Source organism: Phallusia mammillata, chromosome 2 (genome assembly GCF_965637545.1).
Source record: "Phallusia mammillata chromosome 2, kaPhaMamm4.hap1.1, whole genome shotgun sequence".
Taxonomy (NCBI): domain Eukaryota; kingdom Metazoa; phylum Chordata; class Ascidiacea; order Phlebobranchia; family Ascidiidae; genus Phallusia; species Phallusia mammillata.
In genome coordinates, this window is record NC_137253.1 from 5,382,650 (window position 1) to 5,406,681 (window position 24,032).

Consider the following 24,032-nt stretch of genomic DNA (forward strand, 5'->3'; position numbering starts at 1 on the left):
AAGGGTGGTACTAAATACCGCATGTTATTCCGCCTAAAATAGTAATTAGGGTCAAATGCGGTATCATAAGGTATTTAGTACCACCGGTCGCAAATCATGATGGCGACATCCAGATTGTAGTAAAATAGTGAACGTTTAAAGTTAGGACACAAGTCTGAAATGATAACATTTCTCAAAAATAAAAACCTTATATTTTTCACGTCGTTGAAACAATTGATGATGTATTTAGCAAATAAGGATGTTTTGTCAACTCTGTTCATAGGACTCTGAAGTCAGAATGCTGTTTTTAAAATAACAAGGTTCCACAGTAATGGGTTAGGAATAGAATTAGTTAAAATAATTATTCAATTAAAAACCTAATCTAACTATCCATTGGAGAGAAAGGGGGCGATATTTACAAACATCCAAGTGGTTTATCGATCCTACACAAATTAAATGCATTTCCATAAGTCATTCAAAAAAAGTTTTTTCATTCCTTCGCCAAGTAAAAAAATAAAAATAAATCACAGATGGGAAATCACCCTACTGTATCCGACGGTGATTTCCCGAAACAAAGCTTTTTTATGTTTAATATATTTACCGCATTCAAATAAAAATTTAATGCAAAAATATTTTTACTAATATCCAGAAAATTGTAGTTGGCTTCTGACAATCTAAGTTTGTATTAAAAAGTTAAAAATTGTTTACATCGTGAAATTAATAATACGGTTGTGCGCATGCGCTACATTATAGCAGAAGGCATAAATACAACTTAAAGTTAAGTGTGACTTTTAAGTTAAACTGAAGATCCAAAATTTAGTACTAGATGTGTTAAAATGCCAACACTTTGCTTTAGTTACTTTACCAACATTTTGCCTTAGTTAAGAAATATGTTTGGTAAAATAAACAGTTTACGATTTGGCGAAACGAAATTTTGTTTTAATTTTAACGTAAAAAATGTTTTGACATGTTTTATATCGATCGTTTGGAATATGTAGCACGGCATCTTTTTTACTGTGGGTGTATCAGGTTGTATTTGCCCAATTCCGCCTAAACAAGCTTATTTCTGTCTACAAGGTTATTTGTCATCCCACCGCTTTTATGCATAGTTCTCTGTATTTTGTGTGTTTTAATTGCTCTCTAGTTTTGTCTGAAATTTGTGTGATGCTTTACTAGTATGAATAATGTGAATGCAAAAACACGCAGACAGGATTAAATTAATAAAAGCCAAAATTTTGTGGTAACGACGGCAAAAAATAACTTTGGAAATATTTTTAACATATGGCAGAAAAATACTTATTGTCATTTTACTTTTTTCTACAGTCGGTTTAAACAATTTTTCTATCACACTTGAATTTGAACTAAAAATATCGGTTTAACGATAATACATTTTTGGGTATCGTACCTTGCTCAAACATATACAATAAAAAAAGTTAGAGGTCCTATTAAGCCTTTTTCACTCACCAGAACTGTAACAGTTAAAAAAGCAGTCCTTAAAATGACTAGCATTCTTACGAGAGTGCCCTAGTGGCAGCGCGCAGGTCCTGGCTGTTGTTCAGGAAATGTCTACAGTTGTACTAAAGGGTTTTATATCTAAAAGATATGATAAATAAGTTTCATAATTTATAAACAGATAAAACTTAGTTTTAAAAATTTTCGGGCTGTTTAGAACGAACTTGTGTGGACCTTTTTGTTGAGACTGAATGCCTTGTTGCACAGAAATTAGCGTTCCGTTTGTGTTAAAATTAAACAGCTTAAATCGCGATAAGTTGCCGTAAATATTGCAATATCATGTGTATTAAGGTAGTCATTAGATCATTATTAATAAAAAAAACTTAGACATGTATATTTTGTATAATTGCATTAATTGACAAAATTCTTTTCATGACTGAAACTTGTATTTCTAACTTGCGAAAAACATAAAAAGCAATAGATCAGATTTGTATTTGTTTAAAGATCTTGTTTTAATAAACATTTAGTACCAAAGTTAAAAATGCTCAAATTTGCGTTTTGCAAATTTCTTGTCGGAATGTTTTATTTTTTATATTATGTTTGCTCTTCAAGGTCCTCTGATAGAAACAACCACGGTTAAACTACTAAGCCCTTGTCTAATGTTCCTATATTTATTGTATCGGTCTATAGTGTTGGCACTATACCATTTTTTGCATTTTCAGGAAATCGAAAGAGAGCACCAGAAAACATGAAAAGAAATATGGGTGCAAATTTTATGGTGGTGATCACGGCAATTGTTATGCACACTACGAGACTTGATGCATTTATCCGTCATATCTTGTAAAGTTTGAGTATAATAGATGTCACTGACAATCCAGGTATAAATTGTGTTTTAATATCAGTTATAAAAGCACTTGTTTTATTGTTCCTCTAGGTCTTAGTCTTTTCAAGAAATGAATAATTGATTTGACCCAAATTTTGCTTCTTATTTTTTTTCGGTGACATTTTTAAACCGAGGCAAAAGATAACAAAATGTTATGCTTGAACGGTTCATAAGACTAAAGCACATCGTTTTGAATGCATTGTGGGTAACCTATTCGCCACATAGTTAAAGCACATATCCGTATACATTGCTCCTAAGGATGTGGGTCCGTGGTATTAGGAACATAGTGTTTAAACTCTTCTTTATGATATTGTGATCTTGTGTAGGAAAAAACAATCAAGACCCATTATCGTTTAATAAGATTGTGTTAGAAAGGGTGTACTTGATAAGAACACTCAAAATAATATTGTGTGTGTAGTGAGTGGTGATTTTTTTTAACTAGTTTAAAACGTTAAACTTAACAAAGATATTGAAATATTAAGTTTTATAATTCTCCACATTTCATTTTTCGCAAGTTTTAAGTCATTTGTTGAGACTGCATTTTACGTATAAAAAAATTATGTTTAATTCTAAACAAATATTAAACAGTCAATGTTTTGCGATAAAATGAATATTCCTGGCTTTTATTTATTTTAAACCATGTTACCAATCCAACAAATAACGACCAACAAATAGCAAGTGTTTATGCGAGTTAAGTCAACGTTAAATTATACAGAATACAAAATACAACTTTGTCCATCTTTGACTATTTCTTACAGCTGGAATAAAAGCACCAAAAAACACTTTGAAACGTAACTTTATTATTACAAATTTATAACTACTGTAAGTAGATGGAAATGTATATCTAGACACTAGGTGGAAACATTGAGCGTTTGAATCGATATTTTGACACGTTTGCTCTTTTTTCTAGTCCTGTGCACGTGATTAGATGCACCGCAAGTCAACTACGTATGCAAAACCGCTTACATAAAGGTCACGTATGGTTTAAGCTTTTTAAATACAATTAAAGCCTAAATTTGTAACGCCTAAACATTTCTGTTCCGATTTAATCATTTTTTGCACGAATGGATGTGCTATGTTTCGTTTGGTGCAGCTATTGTTCCGTTACTTTTGGTTTAGTCTTTCCTGTCAAGTTGACTTTTTTTGTAAATTCTTTTGTATATACATTAGAAACCTACAAAATGGCAAACCCTAAAACAAATCGGTCAATTGTGTGATACTACATCAAAGTATGGCTTTAGACCAAAAAGCGACATTGCCTGATACATTGTACGTAGTAACATTATGCTTCTAACAACCATCGATGAAACATCATTTAAGGCAATTGTCGGCACCGCCAGGCACGATGGGGACGAGTTCGTTACAAGGTCGTTTGATTTTTCAGGGTAAATGCTACAAAACATTTAGCCTCAATATCCCGGGGATGATAAACTAAGTTATGCGTTTTCATTGCTAAATATTTGAAGGTTTTTCGAAGGCCGGTCCTTTTTGTGATGGCATGTTCTTGTCATGTATTTAAAGACCTAAACCGAAACGCGGATGGTAATCATAATTGTTTGGTTTCATTATATTTAAGTGAAAAGAAGTTCATTGTATATTAATGATATAGCTCATTAGCATTTCCGGGCATGGGGTGTTTCGAAATTCCGTTTTTAATATGCGCGCTGAACTTTGTTTGCGTTCACAAGCGCTAGTGTTTTTTTGGCGCTATACTAAATTTTAAATAAACTTCCAGTTATTTAAAGGATTCCCCCTGATGCCCTCTTTTGTTGAATAAGTTAGTAAAATAATACACCACAAGAATAAACGTATGCGTTATGTGCAAGAAAAATATTAAACGTTACATGACTGTGTGATTGGACAAAATTGATTCTAATAACGTTATGGAGCTGAACATGTTTTATTACATCTGTTAGTATGCTCCCGACTATCTCCTTTACAAAAAATATCCTCGCGTTTGTTCTTTCACAACATACCCACAAGGCGTTTAGTGTTGTAGTGTTTAGTAAAGTAACTATACGGAACCACTATGTTGAAACAAAAAATATAAACGGAGCTTCCAACAATAGATTCCAACTATGAATATACCACGTGGGTCTGTTGTGCAAACTTTGGCTTTCCTGTGCGTTGGATAACACAAACAGTTTATCGAGCTATTTTCGGTGTTTGGGAAATGACTGGCGGACGTAACCTACACTGTTGGAAGTATCTGGTTCTTAATACAGCATGTGTTGGCGCTGCTCAGCTCTTTTGCAGCTCAAAAACAACAACAGCTATGTGAGCTACAGGGTAACCTCCTCCTGGTGTGTGTCGCAAACTTAAATGGTATGATTCAACACAACATTTGAGCAAAAATGATGATTTTAAACGTTTAAGATATCCCTAAGGTTTGTTTTCAATCCATTGAAGCATAGCTATTACATGATCTGGTTGGGGAGGGCCAGCACTTATCAGATTTCGGAAGGCAAATATGCATTTCCGCAGTTGGCAATGCTTTAAAAACACAAACAGAGATTAAGCTTATGTGTGCAATAAACGAAGGTTAACGTAAATGTAATAAAATCAGAGTTGAATTAAAAACAACTACAACTAACTTACTAACTTTAGTTGCATATCCGAAATTGTTTAATCCGTTTTAAATTTCTAAATCCATCTAAATTTGAAGTTTTCTTGTAGCTAGTAGGAAATAAGCTGAATTTGTTCTACTGCAGACCACAGATAATTGTTTTGGCTTGTTTTTGAAATAATTTATTGATGAAAAATCATAGTTCGACAATTAAAAATTATGGAGGCACACTCTTGACTACAGTGAAAGTACATGCAACAAAATAACAGTTCGTATTGACGCAAAGAAACGCCACTGAACGCATTAGGCAAATACCTAAAAGCGTATTGAGCATGTCCATAAAAACATAAGTGCCTAAAGTATATGAAAATGTTAAGCACTTGAAACTAGATTTCAAATTTCTCTAATAATCTACAAGCATTACAATAACACATTTAAGAAACAAGTTTGTTACGTCAAAAGAAGCGCCATCAAAAGTATTTAAAACTATAGATAGCTTAACAAAAACGTTCATCAAATGTCGTTTAAATACTTTGTGTGCAATTGGGTGTTCATGTTTGCCTGTTGGGTACGATGTTTTGCGTTGTATGTAGGAACTTGCGTTATACTATGTAACTTAGTTATATAATGGTACTAAATTAACCACAAAGCCGGAAACAGATGCTGAATAGCGAAACAATCAATATGTAAGATGGTATGGATCACGGTAATTCAAAGCAAACGCGCCGAAGTCAACATGCCAAAAAACAAAATAACTCACATTATTTGAATTCACAATATTCATACAAAAGTTGCCAGTGCATCAACAGCAAAATACGTAATTTATTAGTCCGTTGTGCTTATCATCCATCATAGTTTTCAAGGGTTTAGCTTGTGTATTTTTGTTATATTTGTTGTATTTTTGGTAATTCTTACATTGTGGATGCTTTAAAACTACAACAAGAATTTTCAATAAAATACACACAACTAAAACACAGGCAGAATATTTTTGTTGTCAGTATGCAGTTTTTGAATTGTTTCTTCAGGTATCCACTCTTAATCCTTTAAAACATAATACAACATGTTATTTAAACTTACATGTAGTTTTACACACTTTTTTCACACACAAAATAAGGTAAATTTTTTCACATATTTCAAAAAAATCTTTTCTTCGTAAGGTAAATCAGACAAAGAAACAAACTCAGAACATGATTTTTAGTTTCATTTGCTTACATTTCACATAAAGTCTTCACTGCTGGTCTTCCTGCTACATCAAGCAAAGTTGTTTAATATATTACAAACAGTGCTATCAATAAAGCACATTACTTACTTTTCCATGTAAGTCGACTTCAGCATAAGGATCATCATCTGTACCTAATTATAAACATACTTGAGTTTGAGCAAAGCAGAACAACTATCAACAAAGTTTGTTCTTCGATCATTTATTTAATACGGCGTCTCAATTACACTATACATCAGTTTCTAAAGTGTGGCGTGACCTGAATCTGGCGGAGGGTCATTTGGTGGCTCTTTCTTTTTCTTTTTCGGTTTGCTTACTACAGAGTATGTAGCACCCTTGCTGGATTCACCATGTTTATTTCCTAAAATATCAATGGGTAGTAAGTATATGTGCAACTGATTGGTAACCAGTAATTAATAGGTCAGAGATTTTTCCGGGGCAGGTAGTTTTTGTTCATATAAATAATTACCTTTTGTGTCTGCTTACCAGTTTTTTTCTTTCTTATGTCAACCTGTGCATAAGCATCATCCATACTTGCACCAGCTTGGGAGGTAGCATACAAAATATTGTCCTTCATTTCACTTTCCCCAGAGTCTAAAAACGTTTTAATTCGGTATAATAATAATTTCACCATAGAAAAAGTAAACACTGTGATACTTGTTTTTGGTTTCTTTCCCTTGTTTTTCTTTGTCTTGTCAACTGCTGCATATGCTTCCTCTGGAGCATCAGCATTTTCCGGGGTGGGTACGTATGCCACATTCACTTTCATTGGAGTTTCTGCAGAAAATCTTTACTGATGTAATAAGTTTCTCATTTTTTATGTCAGCAAACCTTTCTTTAGCTTTTTCTTTTTATTCACTGCTGCATAAGCTGCTTCCACTGTTTGTGTTGATGGTCCAGCTGTATCATATAGTATATTTTTCTTCATCACCTTTTCATCTGTTTACAGTTAACACAACATAGGTAAAAATTCATTGATTCTGCAGTGAAGCAACAAATTCAGTAATAACTGCATAAATACATAACCTTTAGTATTTTCCAGACTTGGATTTTCTATAGCACCAGGAGATTTGGTAGTTACACTATCCAGAATAATTTTTTTCTCTTTATATTTTTTGTTTTTCTTGTCAACTACAGCATATGTTTCTTCATTGCTTCCACTATTTACTACACCATAAAGCGGATTGGGCCTGTCTTCCTTTATACCTGGTATGAAACAAACATCTTAGAGGGTTTGGTATTTTTTTGACTTCTAAATCTTTTAGATAATAGTGTAAAATGAATAACTATCATATTTAAAACCAAGTAACAGGTGCATTGTGTCAAACAAAACTTTTTCTAAACATGATGTAGCTTTTTGGTCATAAAACTGTTGCCTATAATTTATTGTATTCCTATTGATATTGTTTATATCGCACACATATTTCACACTTTACTAACAATTCACATCTATGTGAATATACAATTGTATGTTGATAACCAAAAGTATACAATTTTAGAAACAACGAAACCAAATATATAAAAGTGAAATAATAAAAGAGTAAAGTTAAAACTTTAAAATAGTTCACTTACATTTGTTTCTGTTTCTTTTCTGATAACAGATACATGATATGACAAAAATCAAAACAGTTACAAAACTTCCAGCTATTCCCAGGCCTGCATAAAGTCCAAGACTTGGTTTGTTTTCTACTGTAATAACAATGGTCAGATCTAAAGTTCCATTTATCTCAGCAGTGTAAGTGCCCATATCCTGTGCTGTAACCTGCATGAATGATTTGAATTAATTTTCACAAATTAATGAACCTGTCCACCAGAAAAATAAGCACCAATTGTAACCTTTTTAAACATCCTTATTTCCAAAATTTTTACTTACCTTCTCTTTTTGAATTTTGAAATGTTGGAAATCAGTGAAAATGGGTTCACAAACAAATTGAACAGTTATATTAGCAGGATGATTGACTAAAGTACAGTTAGTAGGGGGGTTGGACCGATATTGAAGAGAACAAATTCCACTTTCACCTACATACCATGTACACTCATTTTTTGAGGCTTTAACAATTTCTGGCGAAACTGAAACATACAAAACAATGTTAGTAATTGGAAAAAACATTTCTTAAAAAACATCAAAAATCTGATTTAATGTTTGGGTCCAATCGGCTAAAGACAAACCCAGGTTTACTTTACATATGGTTTGCTTTAGGGATTTTTAATCTCCCAAACCTACATACAGCTACACAAAGATAAGGCAAAACTTAAAACTTACACAAAACATTTAATAAAAAAGATTTCTTGTAGCTTCCAAACAGATCAGTAGCATTGCAGGTATAAGTTCCAGAGTCCAAATAAGTTGAATTAAAAATCACAAGGGAACTTTTATTAAGCAATGTTTTCATTCTTTCACTATTGCTTGTCCATGTGTAATGTGGATATAAAACTGAATGTGATGGCAATGAGCAGTTGACAAACAAGTTTTCATGTTTAGTTAATGTTGCATTATCTTTACCCAATCCATCCAGTGTAATATTTCCTAAATATAGGACATTCTGCACCACTGTTGGCCAAGATTTCAAACGGCAGAAAATGTACTCACTATTTGCTTCAATTATGGTGAGGTTAAGTATGTGACTGTCAAGGTTGCTAATTTCATTTTTTGAATTGCAACAAAAACTTCCAGTTGAAAGACGTTTAAAATAAGCAATGCATGTGTTACGATGTTCATTTATGTTACTGATATTGATATTGTTGTTAAACCACTGACAAGTAGGAGCTGGGTTCGCATCACTGAAGCAGTTAAACTTGATGGTTTGATTTGTTCTTATTACAAAACTTTGATTTCCACTTTGTTTAATAAAATCAGCTTTTTCAGATACCAGTTGTAAAAACATATTTTCTGGACCGTCTATCAACAAATTAAGGGTAATGTACTAGCCTGTACATTTTTGGATAAAAATGTGATTAGAATTGCATCACTTTTATTCAAAGATCAAAACTATAGCATTATATTTGTATTGATCAATCAACGAACTCGCAACAAGGATCTGTTGTTGATGTTTAGTTTTGAATTCAATTGAAACTAAACTGCAAATACTAAAAACACTTGTATCAGTTAATATTATATTATGTTCTTTTGTAATTGAAACCAATATTATAAAGCAGGGGTGTCCAACTCGAACACACAGCCGTACCAATTTTGGTTTCAAAATATACTCGCATGCCAACGTTTGGTACTTTTTCCAAACCATGTCTTAAACGTCTTAACGGTACGGGCTCAATCCGAATATTTGGCCAATATGTAAAACCCTAATACATGGTTAGACAAAAATATGTCGTCAAATGCGAGTAAACTTGTTTATGATACTCCAGAAACCTTTTATTCTGTTTATGCGACACAAGATACAAATATTTTGCAACGGGGCTTAAGTTTTGTCAAAAAACGAACCATTTAATTAGTGGGTTGTGTAACTTTACTACAGACTGAAGTTATAACTGAACGAAACTTATGAATAAAGGCGGAGAAAATCAATAGAAACAAGTGTAATTGCGTGACAAATCCTAATGTTTACCATCTAAATGTACAAAAGCTTGTATGCCATTTTCAAATGCTCTCCGTGCCACTTTTGGCACACGTGCCACGTGTTGGACACCCCTGTCATAAAGCATGTACTTAAACTAAAATTTATCTCAAACTGACTTATAAAAAATGTGTAAGTTATTTTAACTTTATATAGAACTTTAATATACTTACACTTTACATGCAAAACTGTATTTATAAGAATATGGACATGGTGTTTGTTATTGATTGTAATATTACATGTCACATTTTGATTATTGTGTGAAGAATCTAGTATTGCACCACTGACATTCTGCAACAAAATGAAATCTGATACATGTAATCTTGACATCAAGGATCTAAAAGTGCATAAAAGGTTTAAAAAAATGTAGAATGAAAACAGTTTAAGTTACATGTACGTTAAACTTTAAATTATGATAAAGTAAGTAATTTTTGTTTGGACAAAATGTAAAGATTTTATAGTTTAGCGAGAACAAACATTTTAAATAAGCTTCTGTTTCCTGGTAAAGCGGGTCTGTTTGGTAAATAGCTTCTATTAAGATGTTTTACCACATATATTTTTATTAATGTCATATGTGTCATCATACTAACAAATTCATGTACAGCTTAAACTTAAAAGAGTATTTAGTTTATTAATAAAAAAGTATGCAAATGCACCTAAAAAAGAATTTAAAATAATAAACTATGAACCTAAAAATTGTGTCAAATTAGTAAAGATCAAAATTACCTTTCCAGCAAGAGTAACTTCTGTTGTATAATTTGAGAAAGGTGAATCTTCCAAGAAACAAGTCAGTTTTAAAAGATCATTTTTTGTGTAGTTGGTTTTTCCATTAAAGACAGCTAATAGATGAAAACACAACCAAATTGGTAACAAAAATATTTATTGCATCAATACAGTGGCAAATGACAAGAAATATGTAACAGAATCATAAGAAACATTCACCTTTCAAGCAGTATATTTCTGAAACATTAACACCATCCCATTCCCCACATACATTACATTCATTCAAAATAGTATGGTTAGTCAACAAATCAGGACCATAGAAAAGCTGAGATTGATTAAGACATTGGATTTTCATTTTGTCACCATATCCTGCCTCTGTAGGTGAAGATATGTTCATGAGACTTGTGGTGTGATTAAAATTCCTGCAAGCTAAAATATTTTTGTTTTAGATATAGAACTAAACCAGCAAATTTTCATACCAGTTGGACTACTAAGTTACCTAAAGTTCTGAAAAAAACGCCAAATTTAACATTAAGCATTAGGTGCATATATATTTTCCTTATTTTGTTTTGTGTATCAAGATATTAATGTTTTTAGTTGCATGCTAGCTTATTTGATTTAGTGTTCCACTTTAATTTTGTATTATTGCATTATTGTGAAATTATTGTAGCACATGTTTCCATCTTCAGAAACAAATCTTGCATTTTCTCACTTATAAAACTAGCAATATCATTTTCTGATTGCAATTAAATCACTGTTGACATCAGATCTGTACAATCAGTCAGCCAAGAAAGTTTGCTAGTTTGTGGCAGTCATTTATAAACGAATTCAGCCCCACCAAACACTACTAGATCTGGCATTTACCAACATACAATGGTACTCAATCCCTGTTTTTTTTAATTTTTACATTTAACTCAAAGGTTAGTTTGTTACATGTTTTATTAAAAATCAATGCAAATATCAGGATTAAGGAATTAGGCACTACGTAATTAACTGGATGATTGTCTTAACAAATGATTGTCTATAGCTGAGTTGCGTTGATTTGTGCAGTTTGGGTATTATTTTTCTCTTTGCAATTTGAACAACTAAAAAAATTAAATTAAACAAATTTGTGATTTACTCAATTTTGCAGTTTGTTATTGTTTATACAAGCAAAAACAAATGGTTTACCACTAGTGTTGCACTTAGAACGATTATGTGAATTTTAATTACCTTACATTTGTTTGTCAGAAAATATTGGAATACATTTCCTGTTGGAAATGTAATAAATTACAAACAACAATACCATGTCACAAAATTTTTAGATTTAACACCCTATTCATAGACTATCACTTCAAATAATTTTTAATTCGTAGCATATTTTCTTATGCTAAGCTCATTCAGCCTAACCAAAATAAAAGTACTTTTAACACAAAAATTACGATAAGTTATCATTGTAAACATAATTTTCTTAATAATATATAAATGTATGCATGCAATTATTTACAAATTTTAAGTATAACAGAGGTATCATTCAATATGTTTTTTATTTATTAAACCTACCTTTTAATTTTAATACAACAGATTTGTCTTGTTTTGTTGATGGGTGTGTTTCTAAAATCACAGTCACTCCATGAAAATTCTTTGTAAGAGTTGAATTAACAGTAATTTTTAAGTCAGGGTTGCAAACTAAATAAACTCCGTTCATGCTATGCGGAAGACATCTTGAGCCAACAAAGGTTGAAAAGGTTTTGGAAAATATTTCTTCTTGACTTTTTAGGTGTACAGAGAAAGTATAAACTGTTTTATTTTCAAATCTATACTTAAAATTAACCATTGGTGCATTAATGGCTCTGTAGGTGATGTCATTTGTTGAAAAGGGGCAAGTAGTATCTTGAATGTAGAAATCGGACTTGTAAGCATCTGCAAAGAATTGTGAAGGGAGAGTTAAAAACTAAGCACCCTTGGTACACATAATTTGAAACCCCGGATTTGGAGATGAAGATTTTTCAGGTTTTAAACAATTAACTATTCCCAAACCTTGCTAAGAAGCACTGGAAAAGCAATGCATGGTAATTTTAGAACAACGCTTCCTAATCGGAACTCTTAAAGGGGCACCGTTAGTTAAGCCAGTTCGCGAGGTGGCCACTATTTCCCTTTTTTCGGTTAGGGGAGATGCGGGACCATTGGGCCAAAATTCAGTTTTTCATGACTATTTCTTTGAGTTCGAAAGAAAAATTGCCATTGAACACCTGTACTAATACTACACGTTTTAACACACTTACACAAGGGCATAACTTTCTTATTTGGAAATGAGTTGGCAAAATATTCCGTTTTAAAAATTACAAAAAATATGGCTCAAAGGTCCTTACCCTTGGGGACCATTGAGCCTCGCATAAAGGACCTTTGGGCCAGTATTTTCATGTGATATTCTGGACCATTGAACCACGGATGAAGGAGCTTATTAAGTGTTGTTTTGAAAATAAAACAATTTTATTGAAAAAGAAATCTAATATTAATCAAAAGAAATAAATACAACCAGCCTCAATAGCTTCATAGGCCAAGGACCTTTGGGCCATGCCCAATGGTGTAAAGTCAAAGGGCCATGCCCAATGGTCCTGTGAACAACTGGCTCAATGGTCCTGTATTGCCGCCATTACGAACTTATCTTACTGAACTACGTTACACAGATTAACTTAAGAAATACTAATGCTCATCTAACGCTACAATTAACTAACTAATATCCTGCAAACTTCGTGTTTTAACTAGCTTTCTCTTATAAAGAAATTACAAAAATGTAAAGGAGCAAAATATTTACTTTCAAGCTGCGAAAACTTAGTTATGCTCACAGTTTCTTCTGTAAGTGACTGACCTTCTTGTTGTTACAGCTTTAAAACTATTGCAACACAAGTACTTTAACGTATGACTGAGAACTCGCTACAGCGGCCAGTTTGAGAGAAACGCATGATGGCCCAAAGGTCCTTCATGCCCAATGGTCCCGCATCTCCCTACTACTAGTAGGTCATACGAACTTTAGAAGGTTGAGAACCTTTTTTCGAATACGATTTATTAAATCATTCAAAGTAGTTTACACTAAAACTGTTTCAATAGTACTACAAATAAAAGGTGATTTACACCATGCTAAAGGTAAAGAGACATTTGCAAAATATGTAATCTACGAAGAAGTGGTTCAATAAAGCACATGGATGAATGCTATTGACAGAACAATTAGATTTGTGTAAAAATACTTTAATCAGTGGTTTTGTGTTTGCTAGGAGTAAATTTAAATAACTTAACACATCAAAAAGGTAAATACCTGAACTACCCAAAACCAACAACCAAAGAACTGAGGCCAACAACAAATATGGTTTCCGCTTCATCAGCATAATGCACGCTACATAAACTTTCTACGTGGTTAACCTACGTATTTACAATAAAGTTATTTTTGACAATATTTCATATTTTATTTGTTTCCTTTTCCCATCGTAAATGAACTAATGTCAGTTTATTGAAAAGTTTATGAAAAAAAACGGACATAATATTCTCGCCAACTATTGTCTAACTCTAAACTTTCGGCAACCATTTCAGCGCAGCAGTTTTAGCTCTTATGATAGCATGGGCTTCCATGCCACCCGTTATAACTACGGAATCAACAAAGAAAAAGGTGGTTGATTGATACCTACAATGTGTTCGGGAAGCTTTTATTCAAGAATTCGGCCTATCGTAATGTAATCGTGTTTAAATTGCCACTCTGGTTAAAGGGTTGTACCAAAAAATATTTCTTCATTATCAGACTTTGCCCTCAAATACCATTTGCCTCGTTTATTCAACAACTTTAACCGATACGGCAGAAACGCACTTTCATTAAAATGTGCATTTGTTGCACCGCAATACAGATACACACTACAACAGCAGTTCTCAACGGGGGCGCCAGCGCCCCCCTGGGGGCGTTAGCTCTCACTAAGGGGGCGCTGGAGAACAATTGGGCGATTGGGGGGCGCTAGGAAAAGACAGAGTTTCCATTTGCCACCAGCAAAAGTAGATTTGACAAAGTATTCACTGTATGGTGTACTTTGTTTGCTGTGCGTTTTTGACTGTGATGTCACAATGCATTTTATACAAATCACAATGCGTAATTTGTCGGGGCTTTGATAGCAAAATGTGCAGGTATCAAATGACTTGTGCTTGGCCGAACCGAGCTAGAACCCGAATACTTGATACCGAGCATCGCACATCGCAATTTTTGATGCTCGGCGCTCGGCCGCATTAACTGAGCCGTTAGACCAGGGATCACCAAATTACGGCAAACTATGACGTCATTTCATCTGGCCTGCGAGAGTGTTTCGTCCTTATATATATCTTGAAAAAATTAAAGTTTGAGTTAAACGTTAAAAGTTAATTTACTGGAAAAGTATTACTGCAACAACATGTAGGACTAAGCTTTCATTTTTGTGCGCGAACAATCGGCTTCCAGTTGTTAATTGTGATAGAATAAATGAGTTTTGTCTGTGGGAGAGATTCTATGTTTTTCAAATCAATTTTTCTATTTGACAGTAGCACTATCTGACTCTAACAAAGATTGCACTTTTGTTGGTCCCGGAATAACGCGCGTTAGGGCTTGTAACCTATGTGACCCTCGCAAGATATTTTTGATGTTATCCGGTCCGCAGTGAAAAAGGTTTGGTGACCCTTTCGTTAGACAAACACTACAAAACCGTACTACGAATTGATTACTTGCTTATTACCCAATAATGCAAAAGGCAAGTCATAAACGGTTTTTTTGACATCACAATTGAACGTGTGGTTTGTTTACTGCGTGTGGTTTAAAACAATTGCAGTTTTGGGCCGTCACGTGTACCAAGCTAAAAGCGACGAGCACTCTTTGTAGTCGGTGGTATTATGTTGAATTAACCATTAGAATATCTATGATTAAGTGCTTAAACATAGCTTGTTAAACATTCGGCTCTTAATTTGCATTCAAATGAAATCGTATTTATTTTTGTCAGTTTCGAGGGGGGGGGGGAGGGGGGGGGGGGCGTTTATAAATAACGAGCACGTAAAAGGGGCGGTAGAAGAAAAAAGATTGAGAAACACTGCACTACAATATAGAATTCACACAATAAATCAAACAACAGACTTACTGTTGCGTAATCCAACAGTGTGCGATTTGCCAACCATGGATGAACGGCACAAGGATGTGATATGGCTCGGTTTGCTCGGGTGGGACAGGAAACGTTTAGGCTTGCGTTGTTAAAAGCAACAAACCATGCATTTCAAAAACGAATAACTTACGCATTCTTTATCGCAACTCTTGTAACTTGACTCGCGTGTATTCTCTTTTTATTGTGTTAAGTTACAAGCGCATTATGCAAGCTGGCAACCGGATATAAAGGCCGCGCCCAGTTGCGTCAGTATATATAGGCCTCGCCCGACTGCGTCGAGTTTATGTTTTATGATTATGATTATGTTTTTGACTTTGTAAATCTTTGTTATTGTATAATCTTACATTGCATCTAATAAAATCAGGTGTTAAAGGTTGTAAGTATTTAGGGGCATAGCCCTGCTAAATAATTTAGGTCTAATTTAAACTAGAAGTGTTGCACAGAGGTCTATCACCCGATTCGTCAACAAGTGCTCGATTAGAAGCGCTTGTGTTATGAAAAAATCCCCGTTTCAGAACATGTGTTATAACACAGCCCGATTTTATCGGCAATGGTAGTGAAGCATTAAATTTATTTTTTATTGAAAAATATTATTTTTTCTGTGGAAATAATCGAAAGTGAAATTAGTTTTACATGAAATTGGCAGTTAAATGTGAACTGTTATGACAAACGCAAACGCATTTTAAGCATTGAAATAGCAGCAGTACCAGATTCTCCTCGATTGTAAACTGTAAAATACAAAATGGGCCAAGGTTGTTGTATCTAATAGGCATCCATGTTCTGATAACAAATGGAGTAATGAAAAGTGACAGTTCAGGGTGGGGGAAGCATTTCTAGTGCTTCATGAAGCAAACTAAGGCCTAGCACACTATCAAATGAAGGACTTGGGACATTGGATTTGAAAAGCAATGATACATGGTAAGTGGTTGTCAATTGTCATGATATGCTTGTCATTCTCAACTGTTTCTATTATTTTAGCAGATGGTAATTTGTTATTTTTTTAGGCATGTTTAAAAATATGGTAGCTCATCTCTAGTGTGATCCTGGTTTTGTAAAACATTGGCTTTCATTTCTACTGGCCTAACTCAAGCATTTTTGTGTAAACTCCTACTTGTCAAATTAAATGTTGCATACACTTTTTCTTTATTTTTTGTTGCAGTTCAACATCTGGAAAACTGAATAGAAGCAGAAAAAAGCAGCAGAATCATTCCAAAGGTAATTCAAGATTGCCTTCGACAACATGGAAGAAAGTAATTGATTGTGGAAGAATGGTGTGGGTGAAATGAGCTCACTGAAGTGTCAGCTAAATCATTGATGCATACAAAATGATTCTTGCCTCACTTGCAGGGGAACATTTTATTTTAAGATATTCACCACACACTTCAGTTTTACATGAATCAAATCAAAATATGTGTGTTTTTGCCGCTGTACTACCCGAAGGCAGGTTTATTTAACAATTCTTGTGCCCAATTTAAAGCAAACTTGTTATGTTAGATGTGTTCAATGATTTGTTGGTGTTATTTTAATCTCGTACCCAAATTAAGGCAAACTTGTTGTGTTGGTTAGATGTGTTTAAACATTTGTTGGTATTAACACTATCTTACCTACATGACATAATCATGGCGTCCCAGCGGGCACCGGGCGTTGCCTAAACGTCATATTCACGTCGAAATTTCATATCGACGTCTTTCTGACAAAAATCGACCATTATGCAAAACTAGGACGTCAAAAAGACGTCAAAGTAAGGTCGAAAATTAGTCACAATTTTCAAGGTCCGAAATCAACCGGTATTCGACGTCGAATTAATGGCATATTAGGCACGTTAAAGCAACGTTGAGTTTTTCACGTATGTTCGACGTCGTAATTTGGTGTCTCCGCAACTTAGTCGTAAAATGGATTAAATTTCGACGTCGTTTTTTTCACGTTGAAATTATGTGCCTTTGTCGACGTTGAAATGAAGTCGACTAAACGTCGCCGATGAAACGTCTTTTGTTGGTTTAAAAATCTACCACATTTCAACGTTGAAATCCGACCCAAACCCAACCCAAAACTTAAAATACAATTTGAAACCATTATTGAACGTCGATTTAACTACAAGTTTTAAACGTTTAAGTAACGTTGAGTTTTTCACGTACGTTCGACGTCGTAATTTGGTGTCTCCGCAACTTAGTCGTAAAATGGATTAAATTTCGACGTCGTTTTTTTCACGTTGAAATTATGTGCCTTTGTCGACGTTGAAATGAAGTCGACTAAACGTCGCCGATGAAACGTCTTTTGTTGGTTTAAAAATCTACCACATTTCAACGTTGAAATCCGACCCAAACCCAACCCAAAACTTAAAATACAATTTGAAACCATTATTGAACGTCGATTTAACTACAAGTTTTAAACGTTTAAGTAACGTTGAGTTTTTCACGTACGTTCGACGTAGTAATTTGGTGTCTCCGCAACTTCGTCGTAAAATGGATTAAATTTCGAAGTCTTTTTTTCACGTTGAAATTATGTGTTTATCGACGTTGAAATAAATTTGATTAAATGTCGCAAAAGAAACTGTACTTTTGGACAAATTACCCACAATTCAACGTCTTTTTTACAAAAAATGTAAACCATTTTTAAACGTCAATTTAACATCATATTTTCTCGCGTGTATATTAACATTAAATATCGCAATTTGATTTTCAGAAGAAAAATCTATGTGTATAATTTAGTAGCATGAATAACAAAAGTAGGTATTGACATCTTAATTTGATAAACACCAATTCAAAAAATATGTTAGCGGTGATCAGAATAAAATACATATTTATTGTCGATCAGGCTCGGATGCCTGTTTTTTCATAAGTATCGGGGAATGACTCTCCCATGGGACGCAAACAATGGCATTTTTCCCTTCAACGTTATCAGCTTATAAGTTCTAACTCCCGCTGTCAGGCACTTTAATGCCAGTTTCAATAAATTTCATTTTGCGCTCATCCCTTCGCGCCTTTTTCGTCTCGTTCTCCAGCGCAAGTGTCATGTGACCACAGGATCCAATAAGCGCTAAGGGCGTGCTCGTCACTTTGGTCCAGTTCACGCGAACTAAGTTAAGAGTGAGATACGAATATGAGCAGTAGGGCCGCATATTACAGGCGTTATAGAACGTTGATGAAGGCTGCCAAAGCATATTCTTCCAGTTCTTCAGTATCAAGCGACGAAGAAGATATAAGGCCAAAAAGAATAATTTTGCATGAAGTGGCAGATGGTATTGACGAAGAGTTTTCTTCGAGTTCCGAAGAACAAATCAACAGTAATTCGGACACTAGCATAAGTGGTTTTAATTTTAGTGAAGACATTGAACTTTCACCAGAAAATGAAAACAGTAACAAAGTTTTTTCAGAAGCTGATTTACTGGTAAAGGAAAAACTGTCACAGCTATGTGCTCAGCATCAAGTGACGCGTGAGTTTATAAATGGCTTACTAAATGTTTTGATAGTACATGCTGGTTTAAATCTTCCAAAAGATGCAAGAACACTCATGCAAACACCTAAAACTGTGGAGACTAAAGCCTTGTGTGGTGGAACTTATGTGTACTTAGGCCTAACAATTGGACTTCTTAAGTTTTTAAAATCCCTTCAGAATCCGTTACTGGAGAACTCCTTACTTTTAAAAGTCAATGTTGATGGTGTACCACTTTTTAAGTCCAATAATGTACAAATGTGGCCAATTTTGTGTATGGTTGAAGTAAGTAAGCCTTTTGTGGTTGCAATTTTTGTAGGTAATCACAAGCCAATTTCAGTTTTTGACTTTATGAAAGATTTTTTAACTGAGTATGAATTTCTCAACAAGAATGGTTTGAAACATAAAGATATTACGCATAATGTCGAAATCAAGGCTTTTATTTGTGATGCCCCAGCAAGAGCGTATTTGAAGTGTGTTAAAAATCACAATTCTTATTTTGCTTGTGAAAGGTGTAATCCCAAAGGTGAATGGCAAGGCAGAGTGGTTTCATGATCCTTTTGAACATCAACTAAGAAATGATCGTGACTTTAACAGATTTATGTTTAAGGAACATCAAATTCAAATATCGCCCCTTGTTTCTTATGGTGTTTCATGTGTGTCAGGCTTTGCTTTGGATTATATGCACTTTGTTTGTTTGGGGGTTGTCAGGCGAATGTTATTGTATCTAAAAAAAGGGCCCAAGAAATGTAGACTTTCATCTAACCAAATTGCCATTATTTCGCAACGTTTGTCAACTTTGAATGGTAAATTGCCCAGAGAATTTGCAAGACAACCTCGTCCACTTTCAGAGTTGGAAAGATGGAAAGCCACTGAATATCGTCAGTTTTTGTTGTACACTGGAATGGTTGTGCTTAAAGGAGTGGTGTCCAGTAAAATTTATGAACACTTTTTATCACTTGTTGTGGCAATGACAATATATCTTTGCCCCAAAGAACAATTTCGCTTGCAGTATTTAAGTTATGCAAAACAATTAAGTGCATACTTTGTTAACAAGTCAAGTTTTTTGTATGGTAAAACTTTTATTGTGTACAATGTGCATTGTGTGCAACATTTGGTGGATGATGTTGAATATTTTAAGTCAGATTTGAACTCTTTTTCTGCTTTTCATTTTGAAAACCATTTAAGAATATTAAAAAAATTTGTCAGAAATTAAAAAAACCCAGCAGCACAAATTTGTTAACGAATTTCAGAGTTGGACAATGTGTCAATTGAATCTGTTAATCAAAAGATACATGTTTGTACTACACGAAAAGATAACTGCTTTTTACTTGACAATGGTTGTTTTGCATTTGTCAAAGAAGTTTCTGAAAATAACTGTGTTTGTGACATGGTTTTCAAAAAAAACTGTACAGTTTTTTTTACAAAGCCCTGTGATTCAAAACTTTTTAACATTTGCTACATGCCAAATCATGTTTCCAGCAATACCAAGCTTATAAATAAGAAAGACTTGCACACAAAATGTGTCTGTGTAACCAATGAAAAAGGTTTTGTCTTGATACCTTTGTTGCATGTAATTTAATTGTCTTGTTGTTCAGTATATATTTGATAAAAGTTAGAAAAAATGTGGTCATTGGCGGCATGGAAAGAAAAAGATAGAGAGGAAGAGGGTGTGATTCCATCAAACTGGATAAAAAACAATCAAGTTTTCTGGCCAAATTGTTCGAATGCTGAAAAAGTTATTAAGACAAGAGAAACACCATCAGGAGATTGGTTTGCATTTCCTTTGATAAAAATTAAGAAGAATTCAGGTAAAATTAGTTCATTTTGTGATGTTCTTGGTAACAAACTTTTTGAGCTTTTTATATGTGCGAAGAGAATGTCAGCAGTTCAATGAATCCACCACCTCATTTGAGGATTCAGACGTGGATGAAGAGAGAAAAAAGACAAGGGCGTCTAGAAAAGCAAAACACCCAAACGACTTTGACATAGGTTTGGAAATGTTTTAAAGCAAATAGTTTTATTTTTTAACTCATTTTACTGGTTTTAGGTGATATACCTCAAAAAAAGAGGATTGTAGTTGAGTTGGGTATGTAGATTAGTTTGTTGAATAGCTTGTGTTAAGTCACGTTTCTAAGTTTTAAATATTTGTTTAGAAAGTGACAGTGGTGATGACACTGAACCTTTGCTACCTAGTCCTCCCCAATCAACAGATACACACTCTGATGTGGAAAACCTGTCCTTTACAAGTACAGATGATAATTTACCACACGGTAAGTTTGTGTGTTCTGTGTTGGAAAAAAATCTATTTTTAAATAAAGTCACATTCAATTTTTTTAACCTTTGACGTTATAAAGGGGCCTGCTCAGCTACTTTTCTAGACATATCAGTGCACCTTGTTGCAAAGGTTAAAACTACTGTTTTCATGTTTAATATTGTAAAAGTGCTGCAGTAATACATATGTGTTTGACTATTTGGTGTCATCCAATGACTACTCTATACATTTTTTAGGTTCAGATGAAAGTTTACAAAACTTCCATGTTTTGGAAAAATGTAAGTTCTGGTTGTTCTGACCATATTTTTAGTACAAATGATAGTTTACATATATGTCTATGTGTAGATCTAAAAAACATTCAAGCCACCAATAACAAAATGTTGAGGACCATGATGGAAATGAAGGAAAGTATGGCAAAGAAAGAAAACAGCGTCACAACTGCCAAGGATGTCTTCAACCAAATTACAAGTCTGGAGGAATTTCAAAAAATGGAAAGTGACTGTCAAAATGAAGAAACGAGAAATCAGCTGGTATGTTTGTAGATTGTAGTTCAATTTTTTTTGCAACTTGAATGAGAATGTTGTGCCAATCACTACAAAATAAGTAGAAGTACAAACAACTACAAGCTCTAATGGTAAAAAACAACTCCTAACTACTTTAAGGTTCAACAATTAAAGTTGATTGGAGGGAACAGTGAAGTGGACACTGTGAACAGAGTCATGCGCGAGTAATAATTTTCTTTTTGAATTAAAAATTATAGGGTTAAACTAAATAGCTGCAAAAGTGATTTCAGTTTATTTTTTGTAATTATTTTTTATTTGCAATAGGTTGTTCAGCAATTTGTTTATGGCCACCATGAACCTTAGAGGAAACCATGCAAAGCTGGCATTTGCCCACACCAATCTTTGCAAAGTTGTGCAAGGTAAATACTTGTATCATTATTATGAGGCTACTAACCTGTCAGGGACTCTTATTGTTTTCATTACCTAACCAGCTTATTTCCAATTCCCCCTCACCCTGCATTGTATATGAAAAAGGGTTCAAGTATATTTAAACTCCTGTGAACAACTTTCTAAACAACCTTTAATGTGTGGGGACCGATTAGATTCTGTTTTCAGAAGCAATTGGGTTGAATTTTTGTTTCTCCAAATGTATAGTAGGCCTTATGGCAGTGGTTCTCAACTGGTGGCCCATAGACCTCAATCTTACAAGTTGTCCATGGTGACGTTTTGGGTGATCAACAGGGCATTGGCTATATAAACTGGAATTAATTGCATGATATTCAGTGCAAATAAAGAGTATTTAAGTACATTTGCCAGAAGGGCTCAATAAACTTGATATTATGCTGGGCAGCAATAGCTTATATATTATCTAAGTTATTAGCCATTTATTGTTAGCTGTCAGTTGTTTGATATCATTCCTCAAAATTCAGGCATTAAAGGTATATATTTCAAGTTAATATGCTTGTTGTGGATGCTTTCTTTATCTTTACTTAACAATGGACTGGTCCACGATATTGGTTTAATTGAACTGGTGGTCCCTGGCCTTAAACTAGTGGAGAACCACTGCCTTATGGTGTATGTATAAATACATAAGACTTATGTTTTTCCAGTGCTTTTGATTAAAGCATGTTTGTTGCACAGAGAGTGTTCGTGGAAATTACCCCGGGATTACCGAGGCGAGTCTGCTTCAGAAAGTCGGAAACTATCTGAAGCATGCGAAATCCCGAAAGGGAGGAATGTCCCCTAACAAATAATGTTATATTTTATTCAACGTGTTTCTTCGTTGATATTTCTTTCAATTTCAATTTTCTTTTAATAAATTTTCCATTTGTTATACAGGTAGTGTTGAAGTTTGTGTTCAACCTTAGCATGTATTGCAAAAAGACGTCGGTAATAGACGCGATTTCAACGTCAATAAAAGTGGAAAAACTGACGTCGTTGTTAGACGTCGAAATTCCTAAAGTTTGTTGCATTTTCGACCTTAGAATGTATGCAAAAAGACGTCGGTAATAGACGCGATTTCAACGTCAGTAGAAGTCAAAAAACTGACGTCGTTGTTAGACGTCGAAATTCCTAAATTTTGCTGCATTTTCGACCTTAGAATGTATGTAAAGAGACGTCGGTAATAGACGCGATTTCAACGTCAGTAAAAGACGAAAAACTGACGTCGTTGTTAGACGTCGAAATTCCTAAATTTTGTTGCATTTTCGACCAAAAAATCTTAGTGGAAACGACGTCTGGTCCGAACCTCATTTCGACTTTATTTCGACGTCGCGGTGCCTGCTGGGGTCGTTAAGAAAGCATCTTTTGGGTAAATATTTATACATTTTCACTTTGATGTAGATTCTTTCAGTAAAAGTGATTCATCAGACAGGAATGAAAAACCTTCATTTTCAACCCGTAATCTCTATGATAGCTTGTTTGATACAATCTCATCTTTCACATGGTAGCTGGTTTAATTTTATTTCAGTAACTCGCAACACATTGCATTTTCAGCTGAACAATGTTGTTTCACCTTTTTTGTTTCTCAGTCTGTTTACTTGATGACCCCTTTTTAGTGTACTCATTGTAAATGCAGGTTTTTGCTTGATAATACAATCTTGTAATTATTTATCCTCTTCACATTTATTTCTTCTTTCATATAAGTGTGTGCCCTTAACTGTGCATTTGTTATTTCATCATTTTAAGTACTAGTCTTAACTGGTTTAAAATCACAAAGGGCTTGATGTAAACAAAAACGGTTTTCACAGGTCAACTCTAAACTACATCTAGTAAACGCATAAAAAAT

The 24,032-nt window shown here is 34.0% G+C and overlaps 2 protein-coding genes and 1 long non-coding RNA gene across 5 annotated transcripts; 2 read left to right on the forward strand and 1 right to left on the reverse strand.

Annotated features, from left to right (window-relative positions):
• Positions 1-5,197: 5,197 nt before the first annotated feature.
• On the reverse strand, positions 5,198-8,984 carry LOC145212837 (uncharacterized). The gene is made up of 11 exons (XM_080081098.1): positions 8,690-8,984; positions 7,973-8,169; positions 7,672-7,861; positions 7,126-7,305; positions 6,931-7,038; positions 6,757-6,876; positions 6,586-6,693; positions 6,359-6,460; positions 6,190-6,233; positions 6,093-6,123; positions 5,198-5,921 (listed from the first exon to the last, which is right to left on the reverse strand). Exons 1-10 carry the CDS (start codon positions 8,982-8,984, stop codon positions 6,109-6,111), a joined length of 1,359 nt encoding a protein of 452 aa, XP_079937224.1. The 3' UTR covers positions 5,198-5,921; positions 6,093-6,108.
• A 7,066-nt stretch (positions 8,985-16,050) lies between these two features.
• LOC145214961 (uncharacterized) lies at positions 16,051-17,102 on the forward strand. Its single transcript, XR_013857162.1, has 2 exons — positions 16,051-16,453; positions 16,695-17,102. It is a non-coding gene; the product is annotated as an uncharacterized LOC145214961 (long non-coding RNA).
• A 3,443-nt stretch (positions 17,103-20,545) lies between these two features.
• On the forward strand, positions 20,546-23,078 carry LOC145214960 (uncharacterized). Of its 3 annotated transcripts, XR_013857161.1 has the most exons (8): positions 20,546-20,778; positions 20,846-20,959; positions 21,018-21,056; positions 21,124-21,240; positions 21,479-21,520; positions 21,588-21,772; positions 22,070-22,164; positions 22,886-23,078. XR_013857161.1 is itself a non-coding variant. In XM_080083605.1 (7 exons), exons 1-7 carry the CDS (start codon positions 20,592-20,594, stop codon positions 21,971-21,973), a joined length of 753 nt encoding a protein of 250 aa, XP_079939731.1. In that variant the 5' UTR covers positions 20,546-20,591; the 3' UTR covers positions 21,974-22,055. The 3 variants fall into 3 exon arrangements, 2 of the variants coding, with proteins under 2 accessions (XP_079939731.1, XP_079939732.1); XM_080083605.1 differs by lacking the exons at positions 22,070-22,164; positions 22,886-23,078 and adding an exon at positions 21,905-22,055; XM_080083606.1 differs by lacking the exons at positions 21,018-21,056; positions 22,070-22,164; positions 22,886-23,078 and adding an exon at positions 21,905-22,055.
• Positions 23,079-24,032: the final 954 nt, after the last annotated feature.